The sequence below is a fragment of the Centropristis striata genome, chromosome 9 (genome assembly GCF_030273125.1).
Source record: "Centropristis striata isolate RG_2023a ecotype Rhode Island chromosome 9, C.striata_1.0, whole genome shotgun sequence".
NCBI lineage: Eukaryota > Metazoa > Chordata > Actinopteri > Perciformes > Serranidae > Centropristis > Centropristis striata.
Window position 1 is genome coordinate 2,980,425 of NC_081525.1, and position 19,968 is coordinate 3,000,392.

Consider the following 19,968-nt stretch of genomic DNA (forward strand, 5'->3'; position numbering starts at 1 on the left):
CCAGGAGACCCCAGACCGCTTAGGAGGCTCCTGGAGGTCCTGGAGGCCCCAGATCACCCTGGAGGCCCCTGGAGGTCCTGGAGACCCCAGACCGCTTAGGAGGCCCCTGGAGGTCCTGGAGACCCCTGCAGGTCCTGGAGGTCCCCTGGAGGTCCTGAGGACCCTTGAGGCCCCAGACTGCCCTGGAGGCCCCAGATTGCCCTGGAGGCCCCTAATCAGCCTAGGGGCCCCTGGAGGCCCAGTTCTGAGCCCCTCTGTCCTACAGGATGCAGCAGGTGGAGGAGGGTTTGGCCCTCAGCATGCTCATCAGGTTCAGGTTGAACTGGGCCGGGTTGAAGTCCTGCAGGTCTGACCCGGGGCCCGTTTGGCCCTCCTGGTCCTTCCTCTGGCGGGAGGTGACCCGGTACTGGCCCCTGACGTTCCTCAGGGGGTTGTAGTCCGGACTGACGTGGTCGGGGCAGCGGAGCAGCTCCCTGATGACGGGCCCCTGCTGCGACAACGCCACGAAGCCGTTCCTGTAGCTCAGCATCCGGACCACCGGGGCGTAGACGTACTGGACGTAGAGCAGGGCCCCTGAGGGCCCCACACACAGAACACACAGGTCAGAGAGGAACACCAAGACCTGATCCAGATTATGAGCTTTTTATTTATTTAACTTGCATTTTTCCCCGCTATTTATATCCCCGAACATATTTATTTTGGTATTATTATTTTCATGGATTAAACTCTACAAAACATTAGATAATGACATTAAAGGTATTAATAAATATATTTAAAAAATAATAAATAAATGTAAAATAAATTCATAATAAATACATTTAAGAAATAATAAAAAAAATAAAATAATAATAATAAAAAAATAATAATAAAAAAATAATAAAAATAATAAAAAATAAAATAAAATAAAAAAAATATATATATAAAAAAATGATATATATAAAAAAATAATAATAATAATAATAATTAAAAAACAACAATAATTAAAAAATAATAATAATAATAATAATAATAATAATTTAATATTTAAAATACATGAGGGGATGTTCCTTTGATGCATTTTCCGGAAATGTTTGTAAATGTGTCAGACCAGTACACCTCCTGACCCCGTACTTTTATTTCCTTTTTTTTTACCATGTTGTCTTGTTTTTAAAGATGTTTAAGATTCTATACTTTGTAATGTGACCTTGGGTGACATGAAAGGCGCCTCTAAATTAAATGTATTATTATTATTATTGTTATTTACCTGTAGCGACGTCCCAGACTTTGACGGTTCTGTCCTGAGATCCGGTGAAGACGAACTGATCGCTCTCAGAGAACGCAGCGCAGAGAACACCCTCGAAGAAGAAACCCTGAACAGCAACAGAACAAACTCAGAGTCCAGACGGGAAGCAGATAACTTTAAAACATGTTTAATTACAAGTGAAATACTTTTGTGATTAAAAAATGATTAACTGGAAATTAAAAACTTTTGTTTGCAAATTCAAAAGTATTGTTTGCAAATGTTAAACTTCTTAAAGTTCTTTAACACAAAAATATTTGTTATTTGCTGCAATTGCAGTGTTGGAAGTTTATTATCAAATCTGTTCTGTTTGAATATATAATAAAGACAGAAAGCTGTGTGTGGAGCAGCAGAATGGATAATATAACTGTGTGTTTACTGTCAGTAGAGTCAGACCTGTTGTGTAAAAACGAACATGTTTTGAACTATAAATGAACATGTTTTATTATTAATAATAATAATAATAATAATAATAATAATAATAATAATACATTTTATTTGTAAAGCCCTGTAGAACCTGATAATGTAATAAATTCCCAATAATGTAATACACTTTTTTACCAATAATGTAATTAAGTATAACATTAAAGGAAGGTTATTACATTATCAGGTTAGCCTTCATTTCTCAAGTCCTGATAATGTAATAATTCCCCAATATTGTAATAATTTAACATTACTTGGGTTCAAGTGGTGATACTGTGTATCAACTCTAGCTCAAGAGCTCTAGCGCCACCAACAGGTCAAAGTTGAATGTTTATTCACTTTTGACCCGTTCATCCGTTTTTCACAAACGAGGTATCCATGACAACAACCGAATGCATTCAACAGCTTCTTGAAATCTAAAGGTGCTTGGTGTTATACTTTATTACATTATTGGCAAATGCACTTTATTACATCATCGGGAAGTTATTACATTATCAGGTTTTATTACATTTTCAATGGACTCAAGTGCAGATTTTTATTAAATTATCGGGGTTATTACATTATCTGGAATTTATTACATTATCAGGTTCTACAAGCCCTTTTCCATTGTTAGTAGATCTGATGTGTCTGCTGCAGCTGTGAGCTCTCTGACCTTGTACTCCATGGTGTGGTCCAGGACCGGCGGGTTCAGGGCCCACAGCCTCTGGACGGCGTCCTCGGAGCCCACCAGGGCGTGGCCCCCCCAGTTGCTGGCGGTAACGCAGGTGACTCTGCTGCGGTGAGGCTCCAGGCTGCAGCTGCCGGCGCCGCTGAAGTCGTGCAGCTTGACCTCGCCGCAGCTGGTCCCGTAGAGCAGGCGGCGGTCGGGCAGCAGCGCCATGCAGGACAGCGGGGCGTGCAGCAGGGACAGGGGGGCCCTCTGCAGGGGCCCCTCCACCGTGGGGAAGCTGTCCCTGTTGGAGATCTCGAACAAACACACGGAGTCCTCGTAGGCCACCGCCACGTGTTTCTCCTGGGAGCTGACGGCGATGCAGAGCGCCCTGCAGAGGCTCTCCGGCGGCGGGATGCACAGCGTCTCCTGCGGCAGCGCCAGCGGGTAGATGAGCACCGTGCCGCTCGTCAGACCGCACAGCAGCAGACGCTTCTGCTGAGCCAGCTCCAGACAGCACACCTCCGCTGAGACCGCCAGACGCTCCGACAGGCAACCTGCAGGGACGCCAGGGGGCGGGGCCACAGGCTGTCAATCAACCCGTCAGATACAGCTCATACAGGTTAGAGCAGCTCAAAACACTTCAGCTGATACAAATAAAGAACAAGTGAAAACCATAAAAACAATAAAAAAATATTTAAGGCTGTGCACACAGGACAATAAGTATATATATAGTAAATATATATAATATTATGAAAATGTAATAAAATAAATCTCAGTGATCTAATTAATCAGAGGGAAATAAAAAAAACTAGAATAAACAAAAAAGTAAACATAGATTTAAAATAATGACAATAAAATACAAATAAACAGGTTTGAAAGCTAAAATAATTATATACATAGTTAAATCAGAGCTGAACTAATAACTAGATTAGATAGTTTAAAAAAATAATTAAAAATAGTACAATAAAATACTATAAAAATAGTTTAGTGCTATAACATTATTAATTACAAGATATGATATTAACAACAAAAATTAACAAAATTAAATAATTAAAAGCTTTAAATACCTACATGAGATATATTAAAATGACAAAAAAACAATACATTACAATAAAACTGCTTTACAAGCTATAATAATAACAATAAAAAATGGATAAAATAGACAAAATAACAATAACAAATAAAGTCAGTAAAATACAATAAAGTAGATTTAAATTATATGATAATGATAAAATTATTTTAAAAATGCTAAACTAATAACAAGAGCTTGAAAAGACAAAACAACAATAAAAAATATGAAAACAATATAGTATTAGTATTATAAGCTTTCATAATAATAGCTGAATAGAGGATTAGATAATAACTACATAATGGGAATCAGAAAAGATTAAAAAGACAAAATAAAACAAAACAAAACAAATAAAATGAATAAAAGAGAAAAAATGTCAATTAGAAACAATAAAATAACAGACACATAAAATACATTTTAAAACATTAATGTAATAAGGTAAGTGAATAAAATACTATAAATAATGTAACTTCTAACCCGTGTTGTTGTTCCAGCTGATGACCTCCGTCTGGTTCTGCTGTCGGACGTAGAAAACTCTGTCGGCGTCCTTGGTGACGGCGGCGTGGGCGCAGCCCGCCGGGACGTGGGCCGTCGGTTTGTGGCGCGTGTCGTATTTCAGGTTCCACAGACGGACGCCGGACGCCGCCGCCGAGGCAGAAACCACGAAGCCGCTATAGAGACGGACGGACGTGACGGCGGCGTCTGAACCACAGAGAGCGTCTAACAGAGAACCGGTGGTCACAGACCAGATCTGAACAACAACAGGAAGAGAAACTGTCAGTTAGTTTATGTTCACATTCATTGGTTTAATAAGCTCAGGTTTTATATCTGACAGAGAACAACGACAGGAAGAGAAACGGTCAGTTAGTTTATGGTTTAATATGAAGTCAGATTCATAAAGCTCAGGTTTTATTCTTTCAGAGTTTATTTTCAATGGGTACATTTGTTTATGTTGTTTGACTGCAGAAGTTTCACAGTAAAAGAGATCAAACAGCTGGGAATCTGAGCCAGAAACTACTGCAGGGCTTTTATTGTGAAGGAGCTGAAGGGCTTTTACTGTGGAACAGCTGGAGTTTCTTTTAGTGTAAAAGCAACAGCCGGGCTTCTACAACAGCTTTTATTGTGAAATTGTTTTAGAGCTTTTACTGTGAAACAACTGCAGGACTTTTACTATGAAGGGGATGTAGGGCTTTTACTGTGAAGGGGCTGGAGAGCTTTTACTGTGAAGGGGCTGCTGCGCTTTTACTGTGAAAAAACTCCAGGGCTTCTACTGTAAAGGAGCTGCAGGGCTTTTACTGTAAATGAGCTGGAGGGCTTTTACTTTGAAACTATTGCAGGGCTTTTACTGTAAAACAACTGCAGGGCTTTAACGTTGAAACAACTGCAGGGCTTTTACTGTGAAACAACTCCAGTGCTTTTACTTTGAAACAACTGCAGGGCTTTTACTGTGAAGGAGCTGCAGAGCTTTTACTGTGAAGGAGCTGCAGGGCTTTTATTATGAAACAACTTCAGGGCTTTAACTTTGAAACAACTGCAGGGCTTTTACTGTGAAGGAACTGCAGGGCTTTTAATGTGAAGGAGCTGCATGGCTTTAATTTTGAAACAAGTACAGGGCTTTTACTGTGAAGGAGCTGCAGGGCTTTAATTTTGAAACAACTGTAGGGCTTTTACTGTGAAGGAGCTGCAGGGCTTTAATTTTGAAACAACTGTAGGGCTTTTACTATGAAGGAGCTGCAGGGCTTGTACTGTGTATATTTCCCGTCTCTATAACCTTTCAGTCCTCTCTGCTGAACGTTAGTGTGTTTTTTACCCGTACGAGTTGGTCGGCCGCTCCGGAGGCGAGCAGTCTGCCGTCTGAGGAGACGCACGCCGACAACACGATGTCGTCGTGTTGGAGGTCGAGGAATCCGTCCACAGAGTCTCTGTCCACGTGGAAGAGGCTCAGAGTCAGATCACTTCCTGCACAAATCACAAACACACACACACTTCTTTGTAGCTGAATTTTTGATTTAAAAGTGTTTTTTCTGTATTTTTTACAGTTTGAGTTCAGTCTGAGTCGTACCTGCTATCAGGATTTTTTCATCTTCAGTGACTGAAAGTAAAGACGGAACCAGAGGAAACTCCACCGCCGTCTGTCGGCCCGACCGGGAAATCTGAAAAACATCATCTCATGAGTTATAATCACAAGGAGGATAGAAACATTTTTATGTATAATGGGCTTTAATGGATGATTTTTCATTAGATAAACTATTATAGTATTATAGTATATATTATAGTTATTTAAGTATTGGGTTACTTTTGTTTATTTATTATGCAAACATCAGAAAAGGTTCAGGTATTTCTCACCACTGCAATTAAAAAAATAAAATCTTTTATAGAGTTGAGAAACTTCAACAGCAAGCAAATCTTTTGGATTTTTTAAATAAAACGCATAGAATTTTAAAGCAAAACTTTGTAATTAAGTAATTTTAAAAAAAGTCATATTTTGCATTCTAAAACAAGATCTTATATTTCCAACAACAAACAAGTCGTATTTATCTGTGAAAAAAATGGATTTGCAAATAAGTTTTAAATTTCTAGACAAAACTTTTGGATTTACAAACAAAAATGTTTCAGTCCACAAATAAATCTTTAGATATGCAAACAAAACTTCTAGATTTGAAAAAAAAAAACCTTTTGGATTCACAAACAAAAATCTTGCAGAAAAAACAAAATTGATTTAAATTGATTTCATGAATATGTTTTTAATCCCAAATGTAATTTTACTTGCAGTTCTGATAGTCTTAATGTCAATTCTTTTAATGCAGTGCAGAAAGTTTTACACTCAGACCTTTTCTTTTTGATTTATAATGCAGACACAACAGTAACTGTGTACTTAGGTGCAGGTTCATTATTTCTTTCTGCACTAAAAGTCTGAAAACACTCACAGTGAGGCTGAAATGTTAAATAAACAGATTAAACACCAACCTGATGGAGGAATCCTTCTTTAGAAGCCACAAACACTTTCCCTCGTTTCGGTAACGTGACACATTTGACAGGAGTCAAACGTCTCTTGGAGTTCTCCAGCTGAGTCTCCACAGGTTGAGTCTTTTTACCAGGATTAAATATTCTGAGTCGAGTCGAGTCACACAGAGAAACTACAGATTCTCCCAGAACTCCCAGAACCACCGAACCTTCAGCTTCATCACCACTACTGCTGCTGAAGAGCTCTGCTCCGTCAGCCTTCCACACCTTCACCTGCAACAACAACAACAACAACAACAACAATAATAACAACAACAACAACAAGGTCTCTTATCTGAACACAACAAATTGTTCAGTTTCAACTAGTGACAGAAACTTACATTTAATATCAGGATAAAATCAGTAATTTCACCTGTGGAGACAGCAGTAACAGTAGGAGGAGGAGGTGTTGTTGTTGTTGTATTTGTAGTAGTAGTAGTAGTTGTATTAGCAGTAGCAACAATAGTAGGACTAGTCGTAGTAGCAGCAGCAGTGGACACAGTAGTATGTCTAGTAGTATTAGTAGTGGCAACAGTAGTAGAACTAGTAGTATTAGTAGTGGCAACAGTAGTAGAACTAGTAGTAATAGTAGTGGCAACAGTAGTAGAACTAGTAGTAATAGTAGTGGCAACAGTAGTAGAACTAGTAGTATTAGTAGTGGCAACAGTAGTAGAACTAGTAGTATTAGTAGTGGCAACAGTAGTAGAACTAGTAGTAATAGTAGTGGCAACAGTAGTAGAACTAGTAGTATTAGTAGTGGCAACAGTAGTAGAACTAGTAGTAATAGTAGTGGCAACAGTAGTAGAACTAGTAGTATTAGTAGTGGCAACAGTAGTAGAACTAGTAGTAATAGTAGTGGCAACAGTAGTAGAACTAGTAGTATTAGTAGTGGCAACAGTAGTAGAACTAGTAGTAATAGTAGTGGCAACAGTAGTAGAACTAGTAGTAATAGTAGTGGCAACAGTAGTAGAACTAGTAGTATTAGTAGTGGCAACAGTAGTAGAACTAGTAGTATTAGTAGTGGCAACAGTAGTAGAACTAGTAGTAATAGTAGTGGCAACAGTAGTAGAACTAGTAGTATTAGTAGTGGCAACAGTAGTAGAACTAGTAGTAATAGTAGTGGCAACAGTAGTAGAACTAGTAGTATTAGTAGTGGCAACAGTAGTAGAACTAGTAGTAATAGTAGTGGCAACAGTAGTAGAACTAGTAGTATTAGTAGTGGCAACAGTAGTAGAACTAGTAGTAATAGTAGTGGCAACAGTAGTAGAACTAGTAGTATTAGTAGTGGCAACAGTAGCAGAACTAGTAGTAATAGTAGTGGCAACAGTAGCAGAACTAGTAGTAGTAGTAGTGGCAACAGTAGTAGAACTAGTAGTAATAGTAGTGGCAACAGTAGTAGAACTAGTAGTAGTAGTAGTGGCAACAGTAGTAGAACTAGTAGTATTAGTAGTGGCAACAGTAGTAGAACTAGTAGTAATAGTAGTGGCAACAGTAGTAGAACTAGTAGTAGTAGTAGTGGCAACAGTAGTAGAACTAGTAGTAATAGTAGTGGCAACAGTAGTAGAACTAGTAGTAGTAGTAGTGGCAACAGTAGTAGAACGAGAAGTATAACAGTAGTGGAACTAATAGTAGTAGTGGTTTCCTACCTGTGTCCTGGTGTAAACAAAGATCAGCTGATCAGACAGGTGGAGGTGTACTGTGGAGGGGGCGGAGTCAACAGGCACCGCCTCCAGGATGACGAGCAGCTGTTGGCCGTCCGTCAGGCTCCACCTCCTCAGAGAGCCGTCAGCAGCCAATGAGAGGCAGTGGGCGGAGCTGTCAATCACTCTGACGGACAGAACCGCACCTACACACACACACATCACATTATTATCATTATTATTATTGTTAATTTAATATGATTTAATTATTAGTATTCCTTCAGACTGACCCGTGTGTCCCAGCAGTGAGTGTACCAGCTGCTGGTCGGTGAGGCTCCAGACCGCCACCACGCCGTCATCACAACCTGCAACCAGAAGCTCCGCCTCCACGCTGATGTCCACACAGAGCACACCTGGAGACACGAGCACAGGTGAGACCTCTGCTGCTGCACCTTTTCACTTTTTAGAACTAAAATAATGTTAATTTCGTACCTCCCTGCAGGCCGGTGAGTGTGTGCTGCAGCGCCCCCCCTGGCTGCTGCAGGAAGCTGCTCTTGGGGATGAGGACGGGCTCGGGACACGCCAGTAACCACTCCTCACACTGGCTGCACAGCCGGCCAATCACAGAGGGGAAGGGCGTGGCCAGGGAGCAGAGTCTCGCCAACAGCTCCGTGTAAAACAGAGACGTGTCTGCAAGAAGAATTAAAGATTAATCACTACACATATACATATTCTTAGTGCATTTTAAATTAAATTAATAAAATGTATCTGACCCATGTGGCCGTCCAGGAAGTCCAGACTGGGTTTGATGAGGACCAGAGTGTCTCGGACCAGTCTGGTCTCTATACAGTCCATGTACTGGGAGCACTGGTCCAGGTCCTGGATCACACTGGACACCCCACAGACCCGACTCTTACAGTACAGCCACTCAGCGCTGCCTGGAGACACAACAGGGACTCTAATTAATAATTAATAATCCACTGAACAACAGAAAATCATCTGTCATCATCAATCATGACTCCAAAATACGACTACTTTATATTTAAAAACCACACAAAATGACTTAAATGTTCCAATTTTATTATTTTTCTAACCAATTTTTATCTGCCTGCTGACGTTTTCAAATTCATTTCATAAACAATAATTAAAGCGAAAACTGATTTGTCATACAATTAAAAAAAAGGGAAAATTATTTCAGCAATGACTGAAAAGGCAAGAACCACAGCACTGATTTATTTGTAACATATAACACGAAAAAGTACATAAATACATAAAATAAATTAAAATAAATGAAAAATCAATGAATATGCCATTAAATGTAAAAATAATAACAATAATAATAAAGTATTAATTAATTGAAATTAATTAATTTACTTTCTGTTTTATTTTCCTTTTTTTCTTATTTTTAAAAGTGTTTATTTTTGCATTTATTTTTTTATTTGCTTTTATTTTGTTTTGTTTATTGGAAATTCTTGGTAGTGTTTGTTGAAAACTATATGATAGCAAGAAAAGTTTATTTATATAAAACATTTCAGCAACAAGACAATTCAAATTCAAATACTTTGTCTCTCTTATAAATATGTTTGGAATATTTAAAATGTATATATTTGAATGTGCTTTTACATTATTTGTGCAACACTGTAATCAATCAGATTATTGTGTTTTAATGTTTGTCATTTCATAAATATGTCTCATGTCTCTGTTCTGCAGTATAAAACCTGTGTTTTATGTACACAGTACAGTAAATCTATCTACTTATAATAATGGTATTCATTTTAATTTATTTTTTACCGATGACTTCCTGCCGCAGGTCGTCCCACAGCCCGGCGTGCAGCAGGTGATACGGCAGCTCCTGCAGCTTCCTGACGTTGGCCAATCCTGGAGCGAACCACAGCGGCTGGGGCGGGACCTGTGACATCACACAGCCAATCAGAACACACTTCAACAGCAGCAGAATAAACTTAGGTCAGACGCCACAATAAAAACTAAAACAGCTGATTAGGATAAAAAATACTAGAGGTGTAAATCAGCGTATCGGCCCCACGATACGATTTTACGAAATTATTGTGATTTTAAGCATTTTTATGGAAGAATTATCCTTTATCTATATAACATAAATATGCTGCGTCTTAAATAGGTGATGATTCAAATAGCTGGCTAATATGGTAAATTGGTGTATTTTAAGAGAGAAGCAGTTTTACAAACAGACCATATACTCGCCCCTCCGGAGCGCTCAAAAAGGCGAGGGAACGCACCTAAGACCGGCCCACAATCTAGCTGTCTCCCTATTGGCTGCTGAAACACACTACTTTAAGCGCAGGGCGGGACATCGTTCAGTCTGAGCAGACACCTCAACCTGAGAGGACGTGCGTGTTCTGAGTCCGAGCACAAAAGTTTTGAGAGCGCAGAGTTGAGATCTGAGCGCGTAGACTTTAGATTTGAGCGCGCACAGGACATATTTGAGTGCGAGCGAAATGTTTGTGTCCAAGAAGAAGAAATGTGAGCACAAGCATGTGATTTTTAAGTGCACGCATACATTTTGAAAGAAAGCAGCAGAAATCTGAGTGCGAGCGCAAAATGTGAGCATGAGGAGAACAAATCTGAGCACGAGAAAGACAAATTATGCTCTCAAACTGAAAATCTACGCTCTTGAATAAAGATAGGATAATTCTTCCATACATTTTACAATATGGTGAGTGTTGAGATACAATATATTGTGATAACTGCAACATTTTATCAAACACACACAAACAACAAGCTTCACTGCTAAAAATGTTTCTGAATCAAACAGAAAAAACAAACAAATTTGTCAGACAATTTCTACATTTTTTCTTTTAATTTTGACTTTTTTTCTGGTAAATTTGACTTTTTTCTTCTGATTTTGACTTTTTTTCTGGTAAATTTGACTTTTTTTCTTTTGATTTTGACTTTTTTGGGGGGGTAATTTTGACTTTTTTTGGTAATTTTGACTTTTTTCTGGTAAATTTGAACTTTTTTTTGGTAATTTTGACAGTTTTTTCTGGTAATTCTACTTTTCTCTGAAGACAGATTAACTGTTTTCCTTACAGAAAAACTTAAGATTTAAACGTAAAAATATTTTTTAAAATAAATTAAAACTTCAGCCTAATGTTGCAGAGTTTTTTCAACAACGTTTTTTAGTTCCATATGAAACCATGATGATCTCCATTTAATTCATAAAAGCGAGCCCGCTGGCGAAAATACTAACAGCAGCTGGAACGCTAAATATCGATACTTGGCGGCCATGAATCGATATAATATCGAGTATATACTATACTGTATTGATTTTCTCCCCTATCTTTAAAAAAATAGATAAAGTAGATAGAATAATTTACATCTATTTAGATATATTTATAGTTTAATCGTTGTGTTGGGTACCTTCCTGTCGGACAGCAGCAGCGTCAGCCCCGGCAGCGACGCCGGCTTCAGTTTCCCCGACCACCGACCCAGGAAGTACTCCGCCAGGATCCTGAGGCTCCGCCCCCGCCGCTCTGACGTCAGATACCGAGCTGAGACCGCCTCGTACAGACTCCTGCACACACACACACACACACACACACACACACACACTCAAACATGTGACCTCTGACCTGTGACATCATTTATCAACACACCCGAACTGTAATTTATGTACATTTCCATGTACATAAATCACATTTTTCTCTCCCTCTGCACTCTAGGGATGTTGTCATCCACTCTAGTCTCTCCATAGGGTACATTACGGGGATTTTTTGGCGTGTTTTTGCCGAATAATTTGAAAACCGTTTGCCGAAACCCTTGGAAAAGTTATAGCACGATTGTCATGACCGAGTCGGTCATTTTGATACCTTTTTAGTGTATGTGCGACCAAAACTCTTTATCCGTTTGTGTTTTTTCTCACCGGTTGTTGAGGGCGACGGCGGCGACCCCGCCCGTCCAGCGCTCCTCCAGCTGGTCCTCGAGGTCCCGTCTGAGGCGAGCCCAGAGGAGGGGGGGCAGCCGGATCAGCGAGGGCGTCGGAGGGAGCGAGTACCTGTACACCTCACTGATGATGTCATCATCCAGGGACATGACATCACGCAGCTCCGCCTCCAGCAGCCCCTCCCTGAGGAAACAGTTTGTTTTTTATTGTTTTTACACTTAAAAATACATTTTATTACCATTATTGTTATCATTGTTACTATTGTAGTCTAATATTCAAAACTACAAAAATGTATCTCACTCTGTCCTTCCCTATGAGTTGTCTGATACTAATGGTCCTTGAGTTTTAATTTCATTTTATTATTTTATTTCTGTATTAGTTATTTATTTATTTTTTTGTACACACATAAAACTGCATGAAATCCAGATAATGAAGAATAAGAAATGTGTCAGGACAAACATCCCCTCAAATAAAGAAAGAAAACAAACAATAAAAAAAAGGAAAAAATTAAACCTAAAAAAGAGGAAAAAAAATAACGTAAGAAGAAGAATAAAATACAATTTAAAAAACAAAAATACTTTTTTTTTTTAAATACGGGCAAAAAGCAGTAAAGTGCAGAAGGAATATACAGAATAAATAAAGAATAAAAATAATGTGGAATAAAAAGGCACAGTAAGCAAATTTATTTTGCAGTTAATACATATATAAATATTTTATCTTTTTTCTTTTCTGGAATGCCCTGCTTAGCCTGATGCCCCTGCGACCCGGCCCCGGATAAGCGGAGGAAAATGGATGGAATGGATATGTATAATATTATATATTTATTATAATATTATATTATATATTATATATAATATACTTTGTAGAGCTCTTGTGCCCCTTCGGCCAATCAAATTCTTAAATTTCAAACCACATTTGCACAAAAAAGATCCACGAACAAACACGTCTTGTTAAATTAATTAAATATTTATGGTAACATAATAAAAACTAGAGGAAAGTGCTAATTAGCAAACAACTAGCGTACAATATATAAACACCACCTCTCTTTAAAAATCGTGTTTATGACTTGTACCTGTGTCGTCTCCTCACCTGGCCAGAGCGATGTATCCTAAAGCTCCGCCCACCAGCTCTTTCCCGTGTTTCTCCTCCAGCTTCAGGAAGAGCTGTGACATCACTTCCTGTGCGTTGGCGCCCAGTCGTGTCTCTGCGAGCGACGTGAAGGACGTCCAGCGTTTGGCGGCGGACAGGATGAGTTTGAGGTGCAGCGGGCAGCCGGACGCGTCGAAGCTCTGCAGCGCCGCTTCGACCTGCTCCGGAGTCAAAGACCTCTGAGACGCTCGCAGGAACGACTCCATCAGCTGCTTCCCGTCGTCACGAGACAAACGCTCCGCTTCGAAGAAACTCCCCAACGCCTTCAGCTTCAGACGCATGTTGGCGAACGCCTCGCTGTTGGTATCCATGGAGATGACCAGGTGGACGTTGGGCGGGAGGTCGGCGGGCAGCCAGCGCAGCTTGTGGGCGTGATGTCGGTCCGACAGCTGGTCCAGAGCGTCCAGGATGATCAGCAGCGTGTTCCCGTGCTGGGACACCTGGGAAATTAATTTATATTTACTTGAAGGTCTTATGTGTACTATATTTCCTCAAATAGTAGCCGGGGCTTCTATTAATAAAAAAATCTGTTTGGGACCCGGCTAATAATAGGGCCAGGCTATTATTTGAAGGAGGCTTTTACTAAAAAAAGAAAATCAGAGCCCCTCTGACCGGCACTTTTTAGAGTGTTTTCCACAGCGCATTGTAGCCAGTTAGCCGGATGTCGGCCATATTGGAAGTACTCGGATGTAAACAAACAATGAGCAGCACGCTGAATGTTCATTTTAAGCAGGATTTAAAATGTCTAAACTACTAAAAAGCCCAGAAGAACCTGCGTAAACGGCTCGACTTTACAGAGAATGACTAGGACAGCAGGAGAAACAACCATATTTACCTACAGTACTAACTTGTGTGGTTAAACTTATAAATACAGGTGTTGTGTAGAAATCTGTTACCCGTCAAATGATGTTTCCTGAATGGTGTTCTCCGTAGCATCACCTCCGCGGTTGGAGTTAGGATTTAAGTTCAAGGTTAGGCCTTGTAGAGAGAACTGTTTGGGGTTAAGGTAAACTTGGGCTCATGTTAGCAACTTAAAGGAGGACTGGTTGGGGTCAGGGGTCAGGTTGGTGCAGGTTAAGGTAAGGGGGACACATATCGACGGGGGAACAGACTTTGACATAACACTGGTAAGACACTCGGCTTATAAAAGAGGCCGGCTTTTATTTACTAAAAATAGTTTTTACACCCGGTTACTAAATGAGGCTGGTCATTAATAGGGGCCCGGCTTTAAATTGAGGAAATACGGTATGTATATCTATATAAAGTGTAGTTGGCAGGGAAAAAAACAGTAGAAATTACCTAGCGTAACTGTATCCCAAGTTGGACAAGATTCTATCCTAATTTTACATTAACTACTAATATAAATTATCATGTTATGCTTCCAATTAATTAAATGGTGTGAAACTAAAGTCTAACTTCTTATCTTTCGAACCGTATATTGTTTTAAAGGGAGCTAACGCCGGTGAATTAGCCGTGCGCTACCTGGCTAATTCAAATCGGAAACTTGGATCTCCTCGCTGTAAAACAATAAAACTATGGGGGCTGCTGAGTTTTTCAGGGGAAATTGGATGTTTCTGGGTAAGCCAGATAAATATCACCGTTATCAACCATCGTTATCAACACACCCGGACCGTACTTCTGTCCTTCACAATAAAATACAGTACAGTAAAAATAAAGATGTACTTTTAAGATCGTCGCCCAAGCGTTCTTACTGCTTTCTCTCATTTCTCTTTTTATATTGTAATTAGACAAAATTTCCATGTACATAAATGACATTTTTCTCTCCCTCTGCACTCTAGGGATGTTTTCATCCACTCTAGCCTCTCCATAGGGTAACATTACGGGGATTTTTTGGCGTGTTTTTGCAGAATAATTTGAAAACCGTTTGCTGAAACCCTTAGAAAAGTCATAGCACACTTGTCATGACCGAGTCGGTCAACTTGATACCTTTTTAGTGTATGTGCGACCAAAACTCTGGGAGGAGTAGTCGACCGAAAAAAACACGGAGGAAACAGAAGAATAAAATCAAGGATTAAGCCCGGCTCTTTGAAGCACAGTCAATAATATAATTAAAGAAAAGAAAAGAATAAAACTGTATGATATAAAAGTTACACACGCACTTTAGATGCAAACTTTAACACTGTTTTACAAAAATTTAAATTGTGCACAATTGTTAATTCTCATCGTATTGATACATCTTTTATACATTTTCACAAATTTCACAAAACACATGGCGATAAAACAACAACAAATATTTCTCCTAATCATTTCAAACCTCTGCGAGGACGTTCCCGAAGAAGCGCAGCAGCTCCAGGTGAGTGTTGGCCGTCAGCGGCGAGGGTGGCGCCAAACCGCACGCCAGACAGACCTGCAGGCAGACGCTGCGGAGCACGTGGTCGATGTCGGGTCTCTGAGGATGGCGAGCCGCCAGCAGCCTGATCACCACCGCCGCCCCGCGGGCCTCCAAGACGCTCCGCATCTCCTGCGCCAGTTTGCACAGCAGAGCCGTCTTCCCCATGCCGGCGCCGCCGTGCACGACCAGCGGGCCGTGGCGCACGTTGGTGGACTCCCACATGGCGCAGCAGAGTTTTCCCAGAAGCCCCTCCCTGCCGTACAGACCTCTGCACAGCTCGCTGCTCATGGCGGCGTGCAGTCCCACCTCCTCCACCAGCCGCTCCGACATTTCCTCTTTCTCTTCATCAATTCGTCCCCGAACCTTCCTCCTATTCGCCGCCGCCGGAGGATCCAACGCCGCTTCGATCCGCGCCTTCATCTGCGAGACGAACTGCTCGCAGACGCCGTCCAGGTACTGAGCGTGCTCTTTGCGTTTGGGGTCGATGCCGCCTTTGGTGAGCTCCACGCAGTGCAGGTTGAGGATCTTCTGCAGCGTGGAGTAGAGGCGGGACTTGAGGCCGGCGAGGAGCCCCTGAGCTTCTGCGTCCAGCACGCCGCCGGCGGTCAGGTCCATGAACTTGGCGAGGCGTTTGGGCCCGTCCCTCACCCTCTGGCGGGGAATCTCTCGCACGAAGAGCAGAGCCGAAGCCTCGCCGCCGGTTTTCCACAAACCGTGGTCGAACTCCTGCTCTGTGACTGTGAGAAGACGAGAAGACGCTCAGATCTTTAGAAACACTGTGAGACAAAAGACAAAGAGCGTCTCTGACCTGATGTGAAGAATCTTTGTTTCTGCTCGGCGGTGAGGTCACCGGCGGCCTCGGCGTCCGTGGCGGCGGAGCGTAGGAGCTGACACAGTTTGGTCTCTGTGAGGCGCCAGGAGAGGAGGTTCTTGTCCCGCTGCGGGCCGCTCTCAGGTCGGAGGTCGGCGTAGTGGGGGAAGTGAGCCGTGATTGGCTGCAGCACGTAGGTGGGCGGGACCGCATTGTTGTCCTTTAGGAACCAGCGACTCAGCAGCTGGACGCCTTCGGGGTTTTTGGACAGTTTGGACAAAAGGACTTCAAACTGTTTCTCCGGGACGCGGCGAGGAAGAGTTCTGGGGCCGTACCGGTTCCCCAGCAGAGCCTGAAATAAAGAGAAGAAGAAGAATGAGCTGAGATTATCAGATAAATGATAAATGTGTTGGAGTAATCCTTTTTTTCTGAGATTTTTTCACTCCTGCAGCCATAATAGGAGCTGCTCTAATGCTCTGAAAGCTTTAAAAAAGGTGCTTCATGCTTCTTCTCTTCTCTCCTTTAGTAAAGGAAATGATGGTCCCTCAACATTTAAAGCTGTAGCACTTGAGTCTGGTCTCAAGACCACTTTTGTCAGCTCCTGCACTTGTTTTGGTCTGAAATGAGAACAAGTCAAGTTGTACCTGGCTGCTAATTTATTGTTGTGTTCAGTTGTGCAGAGTTGCCTGATCCGACCAACGTGATGCGCTTGAGCAATCTGATGTTTAAATTTAGATTAAAGGTCGACTCCAGCTGCGTTCTTTGCAGGGTTTCTTTTCAACTCATTCACTGAGGCTACCACAGTGAGTTTTGAACACTAGCACCAACTGAGTCACCACTACCAATACTGCTGTGGACTAGCCTGGGTCTACCCATGCTGCCTTGCATGCTCGATTTCATTTCGAACTGCAAGGCGGCATGGTGTCCATGGCCGATTCTTAGCCCTGCTTTTGGTATCCAATCACAGAACTGGGAGGGACGGCAAGACGATGACGCGTACTATTCGACAGATGGAAGCTTGTAGTTTTCTTATAAATCCAACATGGCTGCAGCAGACGCCAAGCTCTCTTTGGATCTAGCTGTAGACAGTGTTCTAGATAGTTTAGAGCCAAAGTTTATATTAAAAGAAGAACAACGTTTGGCTTTACACTTCTTCATCACCACCAAAAAGGATGTTTTAGCCTTGCTGAGAAACAGGACTTGGCAAAAGTCTAATCTACCAACTAGCCCCGTTAGCGGCTAAGCTAATGGGATTTAGCGAGACCCCGGTCGTTGTGGTCTCTACATACGTCATCTGGTATAATTGATACGATTGGCTAAAAGCTACGTACGCTTATGATAAACATTCGTAGCGCCCAATAAACGGCTCTGGGGGATCGTAAACCCCGCCTCCTCTACGGATGTTTTTTTTAAGGACATATCCAAGAGTTTTCTAGGACTTTTCTAGGACCAGAAAGCTGCGTTAAAGAATGAAGATATCCTGGATGTGTGAGAGAGTTTATGTAGCAGCTGTTATAAGTGGAAACATGATTCAAACCAGAGATGATCCTGCACTAAAACATAAAAATCCTCCTTTTATATTACCAGAACAAACAAATATGACAAACATCTAAATTGTAATTAAAGTTGAGAGTCTCACGATGAAATGTGGACCGGCTGAAATCTTCTGACAGCGATCGATCTCCTGCAGGAAGATCTCAGAGGCCTCGTGGTCTCCGGACGGGTCGCTTCGGATTCCCCAACGCAGATCCACCACCTGGACAGGAAGTGACCTCACTGATCAATGAGCAGGTTTAGCTACACACACACACACACACACACATTATCTGTAGAGTTTATATTAAGAATACTGACCTCAAACACCAGCCCCAGGCTGCGGCAGAACGCCAGGACTTCTGGGTAAGCTCTCTCCAGCAGAGCTTTCCTCTCACTGCTCATATCTGACAGGAAAGACGACACACAGACATATTAATACAGTTTATATCAGACATAGTCACATTAATACAGTTTATACAGTCAGACAGAAGGTTTACAGTATCAATAAGGTAAATCTCCAGTGATCTGGAGGTGTAGTGCAGCGGTACAAGAAACATGAATATAAGGAAATGTTTTGCAAAGGAATTAAAAGTATCTTAAAAACATCATTCTAAAAGAATCCTGCTGAGAAATGTTTCATAAATAAATATAAATATAATTTTAGCTAACAATCAAAATGAATAAATAAATTAATAGAAATGTATTTATGTAATTTCTACAATTCTTTCTATTAAATAGTAATGAATTCATTTAAAAACGTATATTTTTCTGCCAACTAGACTAATTTGTTTACATGATACAGTTTTGTCTTATTACTGCCACATTTTAAGTTTAATTTTTATTTATTTTTTTATTTTACCTGATGGTCATGCTGGGTGATAAGCAGGATTATATATCTTGTCAAAAAATATATATAAAGTACATTTCTTATATTGCTTCTGTTACATTTTTGAAAAACCACTGGGTGCTTTATGGTCTGACTTTTGCATATTGTAGACTAGGCCGATTTTTTATTTATTTTAATACTATATATTTTTATTTATATATAGAGTCTTGTTGGCATAAAAATATATATTTCAATTTATTAATTTATTATTATTAAAAACAGGGAGAAATTACCTATTTCTACTACTTTTTAATTCCTGCACAAACATTTCTTTAGATTCATGTTGTTTTTATCATGGTTTATGCTGTTTTTATGAACAATTCATAGGGATTCCTACCTATAGTAATGCAATGAATTTCATAGCTATCCCATGAAATTTTGTCTGGTGATGAAGCAGTGTTCTGTTAAAAGCCATTTAAATTCCCCACAAACCCAAAAATCTACTGTTCCCCAGCCCAATAATAAACAAGTATATCATAATTTTGTGGTTATTTATCACTCTTTGTAAACATTTTTTAAGCCTCAATGAGAAAAACAAGTTGTAGAATAAAGACTAGAATAATAGAATTAAATAAAAAAGCAGAAAACTGTATGATATCAAAGTTACACAAGCTTTGATGCAAACTTTAGCACTGTTACAAAAATATATGTGCACAAATGTTAGTTCTCATCCTCTTGTTACACTTGTTTTATACCTTTTTACAAATTTAAACTTCTGCTGCAACCAAAGCATGACGATAAACAACAACAAATATTTCTCAACTTCATTTAACATGTTAAAAAACTTTATTTGAGCCCCTTAAATGTTCCTGTAACTTACACCTGTAGTATCATGTATCATCAGCATAAACGGTGAGTTTCACTGCTCTGACCTGTGAACGTGGAGCTGATGAAGACTCGGATCATGTTGGAGCTGCTCTTCGTCCTCTGAGCTCCATCGGTCCGTCCTCTCAGGACGTCCTGCAGGCTGACCTCTCCTCCTCCTCCTCCTCCTCCACCTCCACCTCCTCCTCCTCCACCTCCTGCTGCTGGACGCTCCGCCATCGTCTCCTTCTCCTTCAGACTGCTCCAGTCGTCTGGTGTTTCTCTCCCTCGGCTGCTCTTCAGTCTCTTTGTTTCCCTCGGAGAGTTTCCTCCAAGACAACCATATCTCCCAGCTGACCTCCAGCTGCTACACCTGCAGTTTACCTGTCAGGGCTGCAGAGCACTGACACTGTTGTGTATGTTTCATAATCAATAAATAGCTGC

At 40.8% G+C, this 19,968-nt stretch overlaps 1 protein-coding gene across 1 annotated transcript; it reads right to left on the reverse strand.

The window, feature by feature from the left end:
* Positions 1-231: 231 nt before the first annotated feature.
* Positions 232-19,764, reverse strand: nwd1 (NACHT and WD repeat domain containing 1). Its single transcript, XM_059341130.1, has 21 exons — positions 19,740-19,764; positions 19,593-19,703; positions 18,153-18,238; positions 17,938-18,054; positions 16,296-16,650; positions 15,410-16,224; positions 13,075-13,574; positions 11,965-12,168; positions 11,463-11,616; positions 9,858-9,975; positions 8,840-9,004; positions 8,559-8,756; positions 8,357-8,479; positions 8,073-8,272; positions 6,391-6,660; positions 5,486-5,576; positions 5,234-5,382; positions 3,901-4,174; positions 2,355-2,908; positions 1,244-1,349; positions 232-573 (listed from the first exon to the last, which is right to left on the reverse strand). The coding sequence occupies exons 1-21, from the start codon at positions 19,762-19,764 to the stop codon at positions 260-262; spliced, it is 4,929 nt and encodes a 1,642-aa protein (XP_059197113.1). The 3' UTR covers positions 232-259.
* Positions 19,765-19,968: the final 204 nt, after the last annotated feature.